At 40.1% G+C, this 13,956-nt stretch overlaps 1 protein-coding gene across 1 annotated transcript in view; it reads right to left on the bottom strand.

Moving 5' to 3' along the window:
- The window catches only part of TMEM2 (transmembrane protein 2), a 37,414-nt gene extending 35,311 nt beyond the window's left edge, over positions 1–2,103 (bottom strand). Inside the window, exon 1 of the mRNA XM_009866698.1 lies at positions 1,779–2,103. Within this exon, the coding sequence (XP_009865000.1) occupies positions 1,779–2,103 (325 nt within the window). The remainder of the gene's footprint in view (positions 1–1,778) is intronic.
- Positions 2,104–13,956: the final 11,853 nt, after the last annotated feature.

Raw genomic sequence — 13,956 nt, 5'->3', positions numbered from 1 at the left:
TTTAGCCAGGCTTCCCTTGGTGCCTGTATGAGTTTCTCTTTTGTCCGGGTTTCTAAAGGATTCTATGTGTGCCTGTTCTTTGTTGTTTGTGGTTTTTTTTTTAAAGGAAACTGCAGAAAGACACAAGGCAACAATTAATGCTGAAAACTGGCCTGGGCTTCAAATTGAGAAGCAGTGGGACACTGAAGGAAAGCAGTCATGACCTTGGGTTACTCCTTAAGACTTATGTAAGGCATTACTGTAAGCAAAAAAAAAAAAAAAGGCGCCCATATACTAAATCACAGCAACTCTTCCTGCAACATTCTCAGTATTCCTGGTGATCCATCAACCACACGCTGACCATGCCTTCATGCAAAAAAATCCACACAGCTTAACGAGTCTGGAATGAGCTACTGTGGATAAAGCAAAACCATTCCAAACCCACTTACATTTTTTAAAAATGCAAGCCATCTCCTTCACATTATCAACTTTTAAAGCATAAAGACATTTTAACACCCCACTTCTACTAAAACCATAATCAAAATTTGTACTTTTTAATTAAAATTAAAATCTTGGTACCAAAGCAGAAAGGTTTTCCCCCCTTGCAAAGTACTTCCCAGAGTCAACCGGTAAAGTCACCTCTCAGCCTTCTCTTGAACTTGGCCATAACTGAAGTATTTACTGCAAATACACACATTAGCTACCAGTGATCTGGGTCACAACATAGCAACAACTTTCCATTTACTACTCCCTCCAGGTTTTTTTGTTTTCTTTCACAATTACAAGGAAAATTCAGTAACTTCACCTAAGAAGAGATCTCAGCAAGACACCACCAAGAGCACTACAGTCAGGTGTGTGCACTCCTTTTGCACCGTCATTTGAAATTTTCAATTGACTATCTAATTTGTTTAGCCCACACTGCATCGACTTTGGAAACTGAATCTTTTGAGTTACTATGCCAAACGCCACTGAGGAGTCTAAGTTTGTTACGTTACAACAGCCAACAGTTTCGAATCACAATCATTTAGCTTTTTGAAACCCAGCTTATGCCTTAAAAAACAAACAAAACCCAACAAAACCTATGCTCTAAACTATTCTACCAACCTCTAGCAAATGCCCTTCCTATCAGCCCCTAGCCATATTTGGCCAGAGGGATGTACACTTAGTGATCAGCAACTAATCACATCACCTGTTCATGCCTTATAACCACTGACACATTTTGAAGGTTTTCCACATTCCATGGAAGTTGCCCAGTTTTCTAAAGTGAGTTGAAAAATATCAGTGCTAATAAATCAAAAAGCTCCCTGCTCAATTTCCATATAAGCAAATATTAAAAAATTAAACCGCTGGTATAAATTTTTGCAGATTTTTAAATGCTTCTACGTGAACATTCTTTTACAGCCCTCCTTTGTCAGCCCTCCTTTGTCACTGCTTAAAGAAGCGGGATTTTATTTTGTCTGCAATTTAGTGGCATATTAAGCAGCTTCTTCTACAGACAAAAATAATTACACTTAAACAACTTTCATGCTTCTCTCCCCCTCACCAGTAGTTTTTATTCACTGCTATGCCTTTTTGCTTCACATTAGTAAATCAAGTCACTCAAAGTAAAAACATATAAAAATTACAACAGAAAAAGGAAATTATCTTAGCCTCCAAACACCTATGCCCTCCATGTTAGAATTGCAGTAAGTATCCTATTTTTGCACCTAACTTTTAAAACTAATTCTGATGCTGAATTACTGAGTTCTGTTCAAAGGGACTGTACCTTCTAGGAAGACTTTGTTTGCAAAAGAACTTACCATCTGGAGCATATTTTGAAGCTATTCCCAGAAAAATCCCCAGTGCAACAAAAAGTGAAAGGCTAGAAACGGCAAAGCAAATGAGAGTATTTTTGTGCCTATTGGCTTCTGCCTGGTGGTGGTGCTGATCCACTGGTACGGATGGGAGCCTTGTCCGGGCTTCTTGTCTTGCAGAGGTAAATTCAGCTGCAGCATGGCTCTGCGAAGGCGGCGGGGGACGGAGTGGGGCAATTCTCCCTGGGACATACCCTGAAGACCTGTGACTGCTCCCATTCTGAGGCCGAAGGAAAGCAGGGGAGCTCCCCCTGGCACCAGCGTCTTGCATGTTATAAAGTCACTGGAGCACACACACACAGAGAGGGAAAAAATAAAAGACAGGCTTTCAGAATACATAGTGCAATACATTAAAAGAAAAAAATAAACAACCAACAATACAAAATTTTAATCCACATGCCTTCTTAAGAAGAAAAGTCATGGAAACTGTGGCCTATTTATAAAGTATCGGTCACTCGGTTGCTACTGGTCATTTGCCATGGTGTAACAGCTTGAAACAATAGTGTATATATATCTTCAACAAAATTAAACTCAAAAGTGTCTGGTATGAGAACACAGCACAGCACAGACCACTTCTTCATAGACCCACTAGGTATTTTTCACAGTGTTTCCACAGTTAACTTGTATTATGCAATTAGAAAACAAGCTGAACAATGAGAAATCTAGCAAACCCTTCTTCCCCACAGTTATGCAAAGAACGTCTAAATGTATTTCTTCTGTACGCAGAAACTGAACAAACTCCTCATTGTCTTCCTTTACAAAAAAGAACCTGAAGCCTTTCTTCCACACTTTAAACAGTAAAAAGCATTTACATTTAATGCACAAAATACCAAACACAATTTAATTTATATTCATGCTGAAGCAACTTAGCCAATGTACTTTAGGCTAGCTAAGGCATATAGAGGCCGTAACCTTTCAATTTACTCACAGCAGGATTTGGTTGCTGTTAAAGGTGCATCAGGAATGGCCCTGTAAGAAAGTCACCTACACCTTGGTTCAGCAAACCTCAGGGTTTTTCTCACAGCTGAGATGTCTTGAGTTTGGATGCAGAATCTGGAAGCAACATGACTGCTCCAGATCTCTGTATCTATCACTAAGAAGTGAGTGCTCCTTTTACTTGTTACTGGTATTGTTTCCATCTTTTTCTGAAGGAACCAATGAGAAAAGCTTACCAAAAACATCACTGCCCATCCTCACCAGCAGTTCTAACCTACCACACTTCTCTGGTGTGCTTTAAAGGATGCAAAACTGCATTTGACTGTTTTCCCAGGCTTTCTGGTCAACTATGATGTGTCATATGGAGTATTCACAAAGCTGGCATGATTTTTTAATATTTTTTTTTACTAACATTTCTGTGGGATGAAAGTTTTTTGAGAAGGCTGCTCAAGTTTCATCTAACTTTCAAAACTAAACCCTGAAGGAGTTTTAGGTCTAAGTCATGTGTATTACATAGCGAAATGAATTACAAAGTAAGAACTACGCATAACAGAAGAACATAAAGATCCTCTTTCTCATCTATCAACAAAGGGAGGCCTGAGCTATACTCTGAAATGCCAGGCACGCTGGTGAAGTAGAAACGTGACAACAGTATCTTATTCTGAGAACTAGCAGAGGAGCCTTTTGTTTTACATGCTGCAAAATGTGATACTGCACTGTTTCAAGGCAGAAAAGAGTTTTTATTATTGAATAGGCTTCATTACCCTTTCGTGAGAGACAATGCACCTCCAGATATACATGCAACAGCAACAGAGGCACTGAAATACTAACGGGAGCAGCGATCCCAGAGCACAAAAATTATGCCAAGAACTCCTGCAGTGCTTCTCACACCTGTTTGTTGTAGCAAATTGATTTTCACCATTCTCCTTTCTGTTCTTTGAGAAACTATTTCCCAAATCTAATCTCTCACTGTTAAATGTAACTGCCCTATGTGTTACAGGCATTGTACACCAGCTTGCTTTCACAACTAGTCATCTTTCAGCAGTGAAAAAATCAATCATTTCTATGTTTTAGAAATTGTGTCAAAAGCTGAGTAGAGAAGATGCCTTTCAACTAATTCTAAGATGGTATTAATGTCTAGCTGACGCAAATACCGCAGTATCTTTTTTACTAAGAATTTAAAGAAATCTCAACTTCCATTGAGATTTTTTTATTGTTTGGACCCCTAACTCCTTAAACTTTGTTAAAAAGTTTTCAGATAATCACATTTATCTATCACGCTGACAAAATAACTAGTGTTCATTGTAATACAATACAAAGAGTTAATAAATTTGCTAATTGCTCACCTATGTGAACTAAATCCAGAAGGGTTATGCAAAACTTAGTTAAAAACTTCACACAATTTTGTCTATAAAGGCCTCTTAAAGTACTGCTAGCTCTTTAGAGAAAAAAGTCATTCATTACAAAATGGATTGAACACACTTGTGTCATATTTTAAGCAGATTTTGTTTTGTACAAAGCACTATATCTTGTTTGCAAGCCTCACTCTGCAAACTGTGAAAATTTTCCAACTATTCCACTCAAGTGCAAACACAGGTCACCCCAAGTAAGGGTGAAATTACTGTCTTATCCCTTACAAAATAAAAATAATGAAACAAAGCCATAAAGGGATACTTAGCACAATCAATATAATTCTCCATTACAAGAGGAGTAACCATTTCATCATTTGCTTCCCTCTTCCTGCATTATTTGAAATTCTCCATATGAGAAATGGATCTTTCCTATCCTGTAAAGCAGCTACTGGCTTTTCTTGAAAATTAAGGCATACTGATAATCTGATTCAAATTTTGACTTGTTTATCTTCACTCTGTGGAAGTCTTCAGATAGCAAATTCAAGTGTAGTAATTGGCTATACGGTCAGTTATTGCCCTAGTTATTGGGTCGCAAAAATACAGTTGGAGTAAAACGCAGGGGGGAAAAATAATCTATTTGAACACTTTAAACACCATGTTTCTTTGCAAGTTCCCCTGCACCTGAATTTTTCTATGTAACACATTTTCTTTCTCCACCCAAGGTTTGCCATTTCCTTTTGACCTGTGCCTATGTCATGTTCCTTTAAAAAAAGAACAAACCTACAAAAAGGCAAAATGTAAAAACACCAGAGGGGACTGGCTCTTGTCACTAGGATCTCCTAAACTCAAGAGATGTAGGAGGTCTCCTAAACAAACTCATGATCTGGGCACCTTGTCCTGACAGTGTAGTCCTAGACAAGAATATCACCACTTTTACAACTGTACTGTAGTATATAAAGTGATGCAGCTTGCCTCAGGGTGCTTTCAGTAAAAGCCAAGTTCTTCTGCAATATAAAACCGATGACCTTACCTAACAGAGTTAAACGGAATTCAAACTGTGCAAACCTTATTTGTCATGCCACTGGACAGGCTGCTACGTCAGCATTACCAAACTTGTCATCCTTCAGTCTTTGAGAGGGTATTACTCAGTACTTTCAAATCCATTATTCACCATAGCTTTTAGTCAGGGCCACACACAGGTATGTGCTTCCAGCTCATCAGTACCAGGGAAGATTCCAATGCACTGATTCAGCTAGAGCATCTCAGGTGCTTCAGCCCACTATGTACCCTTTACCACCCATCTGCTGGAAGGCTACACTACCTGAGTGTGCAACAGTAGCAGAACTCCACACAATCCAGACTTCTGCTTAAGTACCACTTCCCACAACATAAGCATAGTCATCACATAGAATCATAGAATGTCCTGGGCTGGAAGGAACCTTAGAGATCATTTAATCCAACCTCCCTGTCATGGGCAGGGATGCCAACTACATAAAGCAACTCAGCTTACACCACCTTCAGGGAGGGAAAAGAAAAGTTTATTTTGTACAACATTTAAGTAAAAGCAATGATTACCTCTAAGTCTGGCTTTGCCAACAGAGCATCTGACCTGTGTGGAAAGCAAACTCCAGCAGGCAGACAGCAAAGAGCCACTGAACAGACGGCAACATCTCCAGTCTCCTCACGTATTCCTTCACCTCTTTTAACTTGTGCCACCACTACATACTCATACAAGCCCACATTGTTCTCCCTGGCAGAAACTAGAAATACATGCACTGTGCAATCAACGGATAACATCTGAACTCATGAGACGTGAGCATGAGCTCAGAAGTAAGCAGAATGCTTATCTGTTACTCAGTTCAAGCCTGTTTTCCTGGAAAGAAATTGGATTCTTTCATGAGCTAATTCAAAGCAGCACCCAACACCACCCAAAATGTGAGAAATATAGTGAGATACTTCACACTTTTCTGTCAAACGTAACGAAACATGTCAAACACACACCCTTGCACCTTCTCAGAACTTTGTAAACAAAGTACTCTTACTTCCATACAGTGCAAAGAAATTAACATTTCCCTTAAAGTATATTTTAAGGATGCATACCTCACAAGTCTTAAAAATAAAAGAGAAACTAGAAGAAATCTCACTTTTGTTGCTCTGGGCTATTGAATACCACCAGCTGCAGCACTGAGCTATTACTACATCATTTAATCTCAGAGTATAATTGCCATCAAGGAAAAGACCAAGGAAGGGTGGGGGAAAACCACACACATCAAGAAAAATACTTGCCTGTGCAATACAGCACCACATTGGTTACTGCTGCTTTCCTGGCACAGGCACTTGTGTGGTATCATACTGAAGGGCTATAAGAAACTCAAAAGAGAAAGGGACAAGGAGTCAGAATTAAAAAGCTCCTAAGTAGCTACAATTGCTGCAGAGAAAGTGGTGTAAGGCAAACTCCTAAAGCATGACATATACACCTTTACAAGCCTCTAATCCAGTCAACTACAACCAAGATACTAATTTCAGGACAATGTTTCAAGTGCCTTAGAAGTTCCCAGTTCAACACATTTTAACTTTACCATTAAAAAACCTAATAGTTCCCAGCACACATATGGGATGCCCACATCCTTTCTTTCCTGCTTCCACATTTTCTTCCACTGCCTTGTTTTGAAATTACACCTATGTACTATGATAAGAGGCAGAATGTTTGCAGGAACCTACTTTTGCATTTCTGTGTGCAAAAGCTGGAACGAATATGTGTGCAGTAAAACACATTAACACAGTTCATAAGTAACTGTTGGAAATCACATTGCAACAGCCTGAAAAGTGCCAATTGATCTAAAGAAGTGTAAAAAGCCTAGACATCCTTCTTCATATACACTGCTTCATGCCACCACTCAGTCTTCTCCCTTGCTCAGCAGTTTCAGGAGAAAATCAGGACAAACAGCAAAAATCAGTGAGAAACAGAGATACAAATATGGGAAGAATTATAAAACTTTGTCCAAAATAAGTTATATGGCACCACATTTTCTCAATTTCCGGTGTAGTAATTATTAATTTTTACTGATTCTTTTTGACACTGATCAAAACACACAAAACTGCATGACACAAAACCACTGTACGCTACTCAAGCTGAGGACTGCATTTCCTAAAACAAGTCTTTCCAAAGTATCACAGATGAAGAGACAGAACTGCAAGCACGCATAAGATTTCAGTGTAAGGTCTGTAGATATAAGTAATGTTCATCATCTGGTCTAAAGAAATCTTTTCAGCTCACAAGCCTCTCCCTGGGTCAGAAGCAAATTTCAAACCTACATATGAGTAGGGAAAATTTAAGTAAATATGTTTAGATGATATGCAAAAAAAACCTAGTTATTATCCATGGATAATATGATTCAGAGCAATGCATCTCGACTAAGAGGAAAGCAGGCAAAAATGTCAGGGGGCCTGCATGGATGAACAAGGAGTTCCTGTGCAAACTTAAACACAAAAAGGGATGCTACAGATGGTGGAAACAAGGACGAATAGCTTGGGAGGAATACATAGAACTCAGCTGAGCAGCCAGGTTAGGAAAGCCAAAGCCCTGACAATTAAATCCAGCCAGGGGCATCAAGGGCAAAAAAAGCACCACATTCTATATGTATGTCAGTGATAGAAAAAAGACCAGGGAAAATGCCAGTCCTCTCTGGAAGGAAACAAGAGACTTGGTAACCTGGGATATGGAAAAGGCTGATGTACTCAGTGACTTTTCTGCCTCAGTCTTCACCTGCAAGTGCTTCAGTCACACCACCTAAGTCACAGAAGGCAAAGGCAGGGATTGTGAGGGTGGTGACACTGAAAGAGGCTGCCAAGAGAAGCTGTGGAAATCCCCTCCCTGGAGGTGTTCAAGGCCAGGACGGATGGGGCTTTGAGCTACCTGGTCTAGTGGGTGGTGTCTCTGCCCATGGCAGTGGGGCTGGAACTAGACGAGCATTAATGTTCCTTCCAACACAAACCATTCTATTATTAGAAAAGATGCTGAGGAAGGGTGAGACCATGGTGAGAAGATTGCTTCCAAGGGAAGGATACAGGTAATTTGTAGCCTGTGGAATACAAGTTTGTGGGAACAAGTATGAAATTACAGCACATAAGCAAAACCACCTCTGAGTTCATGGCTTACAGCATGCAGGAGGAGTCACGAATTTATTTCCTAGTCTCTTCTGAAGGTATCTGATAGATCTCCACTAAGAAGGAGGCTGAAAGATCAGAGGAAAAGTGGAGTTTTGTATGAGAAAAAAAGTTCCCCTCTCCAGTGACAAGTGGGCTTTTGTCCTTCCCCCACAGTTTATGTGAATAAGCTCTGCAGCTGGCCCTCAGTTTCACTTACATAATTGTCAGAAAAGCATTTGCTGCAGCAGACATCTAACTTTTCAGAAAGTTCACGTAAAACGCTTAGGGATTTTTGTAGTTCTTCTGCAGATGTGTCTTACTGCAGGAGGTGCAGGGATTTGTTGGGCCTTTCTAATTCCTGGACACCAGACATCCTGCAAACATTCAAGTGCTCTTAACGGATCTCAATACACTGCTATTTTCAGTCCGCTCTAATACATCTTCAGATGTATTAGAAAAGAAGAAATATAAGCCAGAAGCCATAGCACTGAACTGTGAATGATACCTAACACTTCCAGTAACTTCCATTTTTTTTCCTTTTGTTTCTTTTTGACACAGTTATAATTGTAATTTACAAATTGGGGGACTATTCTGTTTTACATTCGTTGCCAAATCAATAGCATGTTCTGGTGGAGGAAATCACGCAGAAACCATTTCCTTGTGTACGAGTGAATCGACCAATGACTTAAATACAGAGGATGTAAGACAGCACACTAGGAAATACAGCACGTGTGCTGAAACAGGCAACAAATGCAAAAATTTTCCTTGTTTCATTTTATGAGATGAAAGATTTAATAACTTTCATAAGAGATCAAGAGTGGAAACTTGCATTTGAATCATGCATCTGCCATTAGCTTGTTGCGTGAGTCACAGTTTATTTGGGCCCAAGCCTGTAACATGAGAAACAAGGCTGTCACCAGCCTCACAGGGACATTTTGAGGGTTAGGTTACAAAACACTTCGGTCTCCCTCAGCTCAGATGCATCTGAGTACAAGTCTACTTTTAAGCAAATAGCTCTATGTCAACAGCTTCCATGTAAAAGTAACAGATTTGCAGAATTCACCTTAGAGGACCTGAAGACAATGTTAAAGAAAAAAACTTAAAAATGAGGGGGAAAAAAAAATCTTTTACAGCTACTTTTCATATTGATGATAGGAAGAAATGTTATCAGCAGTCTTTAGAACACAAATCTCACCCAAAACAGCTACAGCTCAGGACTTCACTGCACAGGGATTTTCTGTGTAATGGTAATACACTCCAGAAAAGGAACTCCAGTTCTGGCAGTACCCTGAATCACTGATGAAACAGAGTTCTGGCCTGCAGAAAAAAAAAAAAATAATCAAAAACAGAAATACAGAGGTTTCTGAACCTCAGTACTGGATGCCACAAACTTCATGAATTTACATACGTTCAGAGAGCAACATGGTCCCAGAAGAGAAGTGAGTTGAGGATTGTTGCTTAAAATTCTGCCTTGCGTTCACAAGTCCTTAAATAGTAAGCTCCTGGAGGCTGGAAGCAGTAGTGTCATTATACAGTATCTTCACCAGACATGTTACTCATTCCAGTCACACACTGGGTAACTGTCTGGATGAACACATCTGATATGATGTAGCCATTATTCTACTACGCTTTAAGATCTCATTTAACTTCCTCTGCCCTCACTTTTCTGAAATCACCTCCTCAGAAAACTGTCAAATCCCCCCTTGGCTCAGCCACTGCAACTGTCTGTGGACATTATCAGCACAAAACACACCTTTACCTGATGGCTTAAATTAATGTGTCAGACTGACATAGGGTAGCTGAAATGTAGGAACAGTTTTCATTTTGCTGTAGAAAGGGCAAGGCACATACCAGCCAAATCCCCAAGAGCAGAAAGCCTTGAAAGTGTTACCAGTCTGGTGAGAAGGGCTTCTACAGCTAAGCTAATGCAGGATAGCTTGACTGCACCTTGGAATGCCAACATCCTCTGTGGCTCTAAGGTACCACAGTAGTCAGGTGAACAATGTACAGTGATTTAACTTATACAACATAAAACTCTTGTACAATTCTGGAAAACCAAAAATGATTTTCCATTATTTTGCTTTTATATAAAAAAAAAACCCTAAAATCACAAACTGTCTATCTGGGATACCTCAAAACAGAAGCAAGTCTTCAAAAACCAAAACAAAGCCTTCTAACCCACAAGTAAGTATGCATCCAGCTGAACTGGTGGCTGCATTCACAGTTTGTATTACTGTGGTAAATTCCTTTCTAGGAAACTTCAAAAACTTTGTACAGAACAGTCAAGCCCTGCAATATCCTGCCAGGCATAGATAGTCATTTTGCACAATTGCACTACCATTATTTTTTTCTTAGTCCCATGCTCAAAAAGATAGAAGAAATACTAGTACATTCTGTTTTGTTAATCTACCTCACAACAAAGGCATAAAAATCAGTTACTAGTTCTGAAGTATGCATTCTTTAATATCTTCAGTATTTCCTTTCCATATTGGCAAACACATAACTTTTGACCCTCATATCTTTCTTCATCTCCCTCTCCATCCTCTTTCTCAGTACTACTATTCTAAGAAAATATTTCTGCGGATTTCTACATCCACATCTAGAAACAATTGATTCCCATTTGTCCTGCCAAAACCATAAATATTAAACCAGCAGTGAAATATTTTTTAGTAAAAATAAGCTCAGAATATATCAAGTATAATCACGGTTTGATTCCAAACAAGAAACTAAAATTTACAATACCAATTTTAATCACATTTTGATGCACACGTCAGATAATTTTATAGAAGTGCCTCCCTAATGCAAAGAATGCACCATACACTTCATAGACATTCATATGCCCACATACTTCACACTATACTACTATTGTATCATTTTTTAATATAGAGAAAGTGAAATTTACTAGAGGATAACAACTTTCTCCACTGACTCCTGTCAGCATTTCCAAATCATTGGTGTTGTGATCTAAGGTGAAAGTGAAGAACAGAGTCGCTACAGACACTGCGAGACAAGCTTCCTTGCAGACATGCCAGATGTGGCCCATCATCTGAGGAGCGACTTTACCTGTAGGGTGGGGGAAGCAGTGTTGTACCACTACAGCTGTGAAGAAAGCAGCCTCAGCCTCCAGCAAACACTGGGGAACTGGTTCCCCCTGTACCCCAGCCTCTCCTCAACTCCTTTGCAAGGCAGAACAAAGATGAGATGGAGCTCTAATCACAGTGCAGAAGGTGGTTAGTGCTTTCTCCCAGCTGAAGAAGCAAAGGGCAAACCTCATACTCAACAGGTAAGATAAACATAACTGAGTTACTGAAAAACATCTTTGAGGTTTCCAATACCCTGCTCTCCTCACATGGATGAAAAAGAATGACCTGCAGAAGACGGCTCATTTTCTGCAAACAAGACTTCCACATTAAGAAGCTGAATTGACTTACTTCAAAATGCACAAAAATAGTATGCAAAAACTGTTCATTAAAGATTTTTCTGCAACACACTGGACACATGATAAAGTAAGTTAATGAATGCACTTGGTATTAAAAGCAAATTAATAAATTACCTGTAATTAAAGGACACTTCTAGTCCAGATCATCCGAGGTATGCAGGCATCTATTTGCATCTTTGGTGATAAGAATGTTGTTTCCAAGTGCTGTTTAGTATCTTAACCAACAACCTAACGGGAACTAGCAAGTTTGCAGATGACATCAAGCTGAGTGGAGAGGTCAATATGCCAAAGGGATGGGATGTCCTCTAGAGAGACCTGGACAAGCAGGCTCATGTGAACATCATTAGATTCAACAATGTCACGTCCTGTAGCTGGGTCAGGGCAATCTGCACTATCAATATAGGCTGGGGACGATGTGATAGACAGCAGTCCTGCAGAAAACGTCTTGGGGGTACTGGTGGATGAAGAGCTGGACATAAGTCAACAACGTGTGCTTGCAGCCCAGAAGGCCAATCCCATCCTAGGCTGCATGAGAAGAAGCGTGGCCAGCAGACTGAGAGAGGTGATTCTGCCCCTCTACTCTGCTCTAGCGAGACCTCACCTGGAGTACTGTGTCCAGTTCTGGAGCCCTCAACACAAGAACAATGTGGACTTGTTGGAAAAGGTCACAAAGATGACCAGCGGCCTGAAGGACCTCTCCTATGAAGACAGGCTGAGGGAATTGGGGATGTTTAGCCTGGTGAAGGCTTGTGGAGACCTTGTGGCAGCCTTCCAGTACGTGGAGGGGGCCTACAGGAAAGCTGGGGAAGGACTGGATGAGGGGCAATGCCTTTTAACTAAAGCAGGGTAGATTTAGATTAGACATTAGGAAAAAGTTCTTTTCTATGAGGGTAGTGAGACACTGGAGCAGGTTGCTCCAAGATGAGGTGGAGGCTACATCCCTGAACACATTAAAGGTCAGTCTTGATGGGACTCTGAGCAACCTGATGTAGTTAAAGATATTCCTGCTTACTGCATGGAGGTTGGATTAGGTGGCAACACATTCTATGACTCTGTTATTTAAATCAGACTGAAAAAGCACTCGCCCCACTGCACTCTATTATCTATCAAGGAAATAAAACCTCCTAACCTCCTTCCAAGTACAAGCTATTCAAGTATTTATCACCTGAGATTTTTTAAAAAAACAAAACCAAGAAAAGCCAAGAAAAACAACCTATTTTTATATTCATGGCTTGGATGAAAAACAACTGTTTGTTCCCCTACTCCATTCCCTGGTTTGTCCACTTGGAAGAAATGTGAACTGTACCACTAACTTGTTACTATTTCAGTCATGGGACCATGGGGTTTTAGAGTGTCTGCTGAAAACAACAGGTCTTCCATACAGGTGTCCCCTGTCCTCTATTGCTTAGCGTTTCCACCAATGAGTACCAAGTGTGATGAACAGGTTAAAAGCCTCCAACCAACCCTCACCACTGTTTTCCCCACAAACTATTGTGCTAAAATGTTAATGTTCAGAATTAAAAAGCCCTTCAGTCCACGACTGAAAAGCTATCTATCCACATTTCCAAACAGCACACACCAGGGCCACTGTTCAAATCAGATGCTGAATTTCAGAAGACATTTATGCAATCTCACTTTAACAGGGACATCACAGTAGTCCCCTTATTCCCTCTTCACCCTTTTTTCCTTCTTTTTCTCCCTAAATCCCTTTGTAGCTGGGTACGCTACCTGTGCTTTACCTAAAACTGTTATTTTTCTGGACACTTCCTAGCATACTCTGCTGGATGCCATATTAGTAAGGAGAGAGCAAGACAAAGCGGCTCAACAAACTTGATGTGGCAGATTTCACATTCACACAGGCAGTGCGTAAGATCCATGTAGACAAAACACTTCCAATAGCTACAGACTCCTAAAAACAAAGGTGAACCTCCCCGTTTCCTCAGTTCTACCCATGGGCCGTCTCATACTGGTAATGTAGATAAGCTGTCACAAATCTTTTTCTGTGATCCATCAAAACTTGAGTGAAACCACTGAAAAATCTGAAGTACTTCACTGTCTTCCTTTTTGCACTGTCTTTGTCAAAACGAGGCACTATGTAATTTTTATAACCACTGAGGAAGATAAGATCTTTTCCCGGGTAAACAATTCATGCCACTAATTCACGTTTCAAATATAAACAAAGGTAGCACCTTGAGCACACGTCGCTCACCTTATCAGGAGGGTTAAGATACACAACTCCCACACTCTT

This window comes from Apaloderma vittatum, unplaced genomic scaffold (assembly GCF_000703405.1).
Source record: "Apaloderma vittatum isolate BGI_N311 unplaced genomic scaffold, ASM70340v1 scaffold17383, whole genome shotgun sequence".
NCBI lineage: Eukaryota > Metazoa > Chordata > Aves > Trogoniformes > Trogonidae > Apaloderma > Apaloderma vittatum.
Note: the sequence above shows the minus strand (reverse complement) of the source record. Positions and strands in the feature narration are given on the sequence as shown.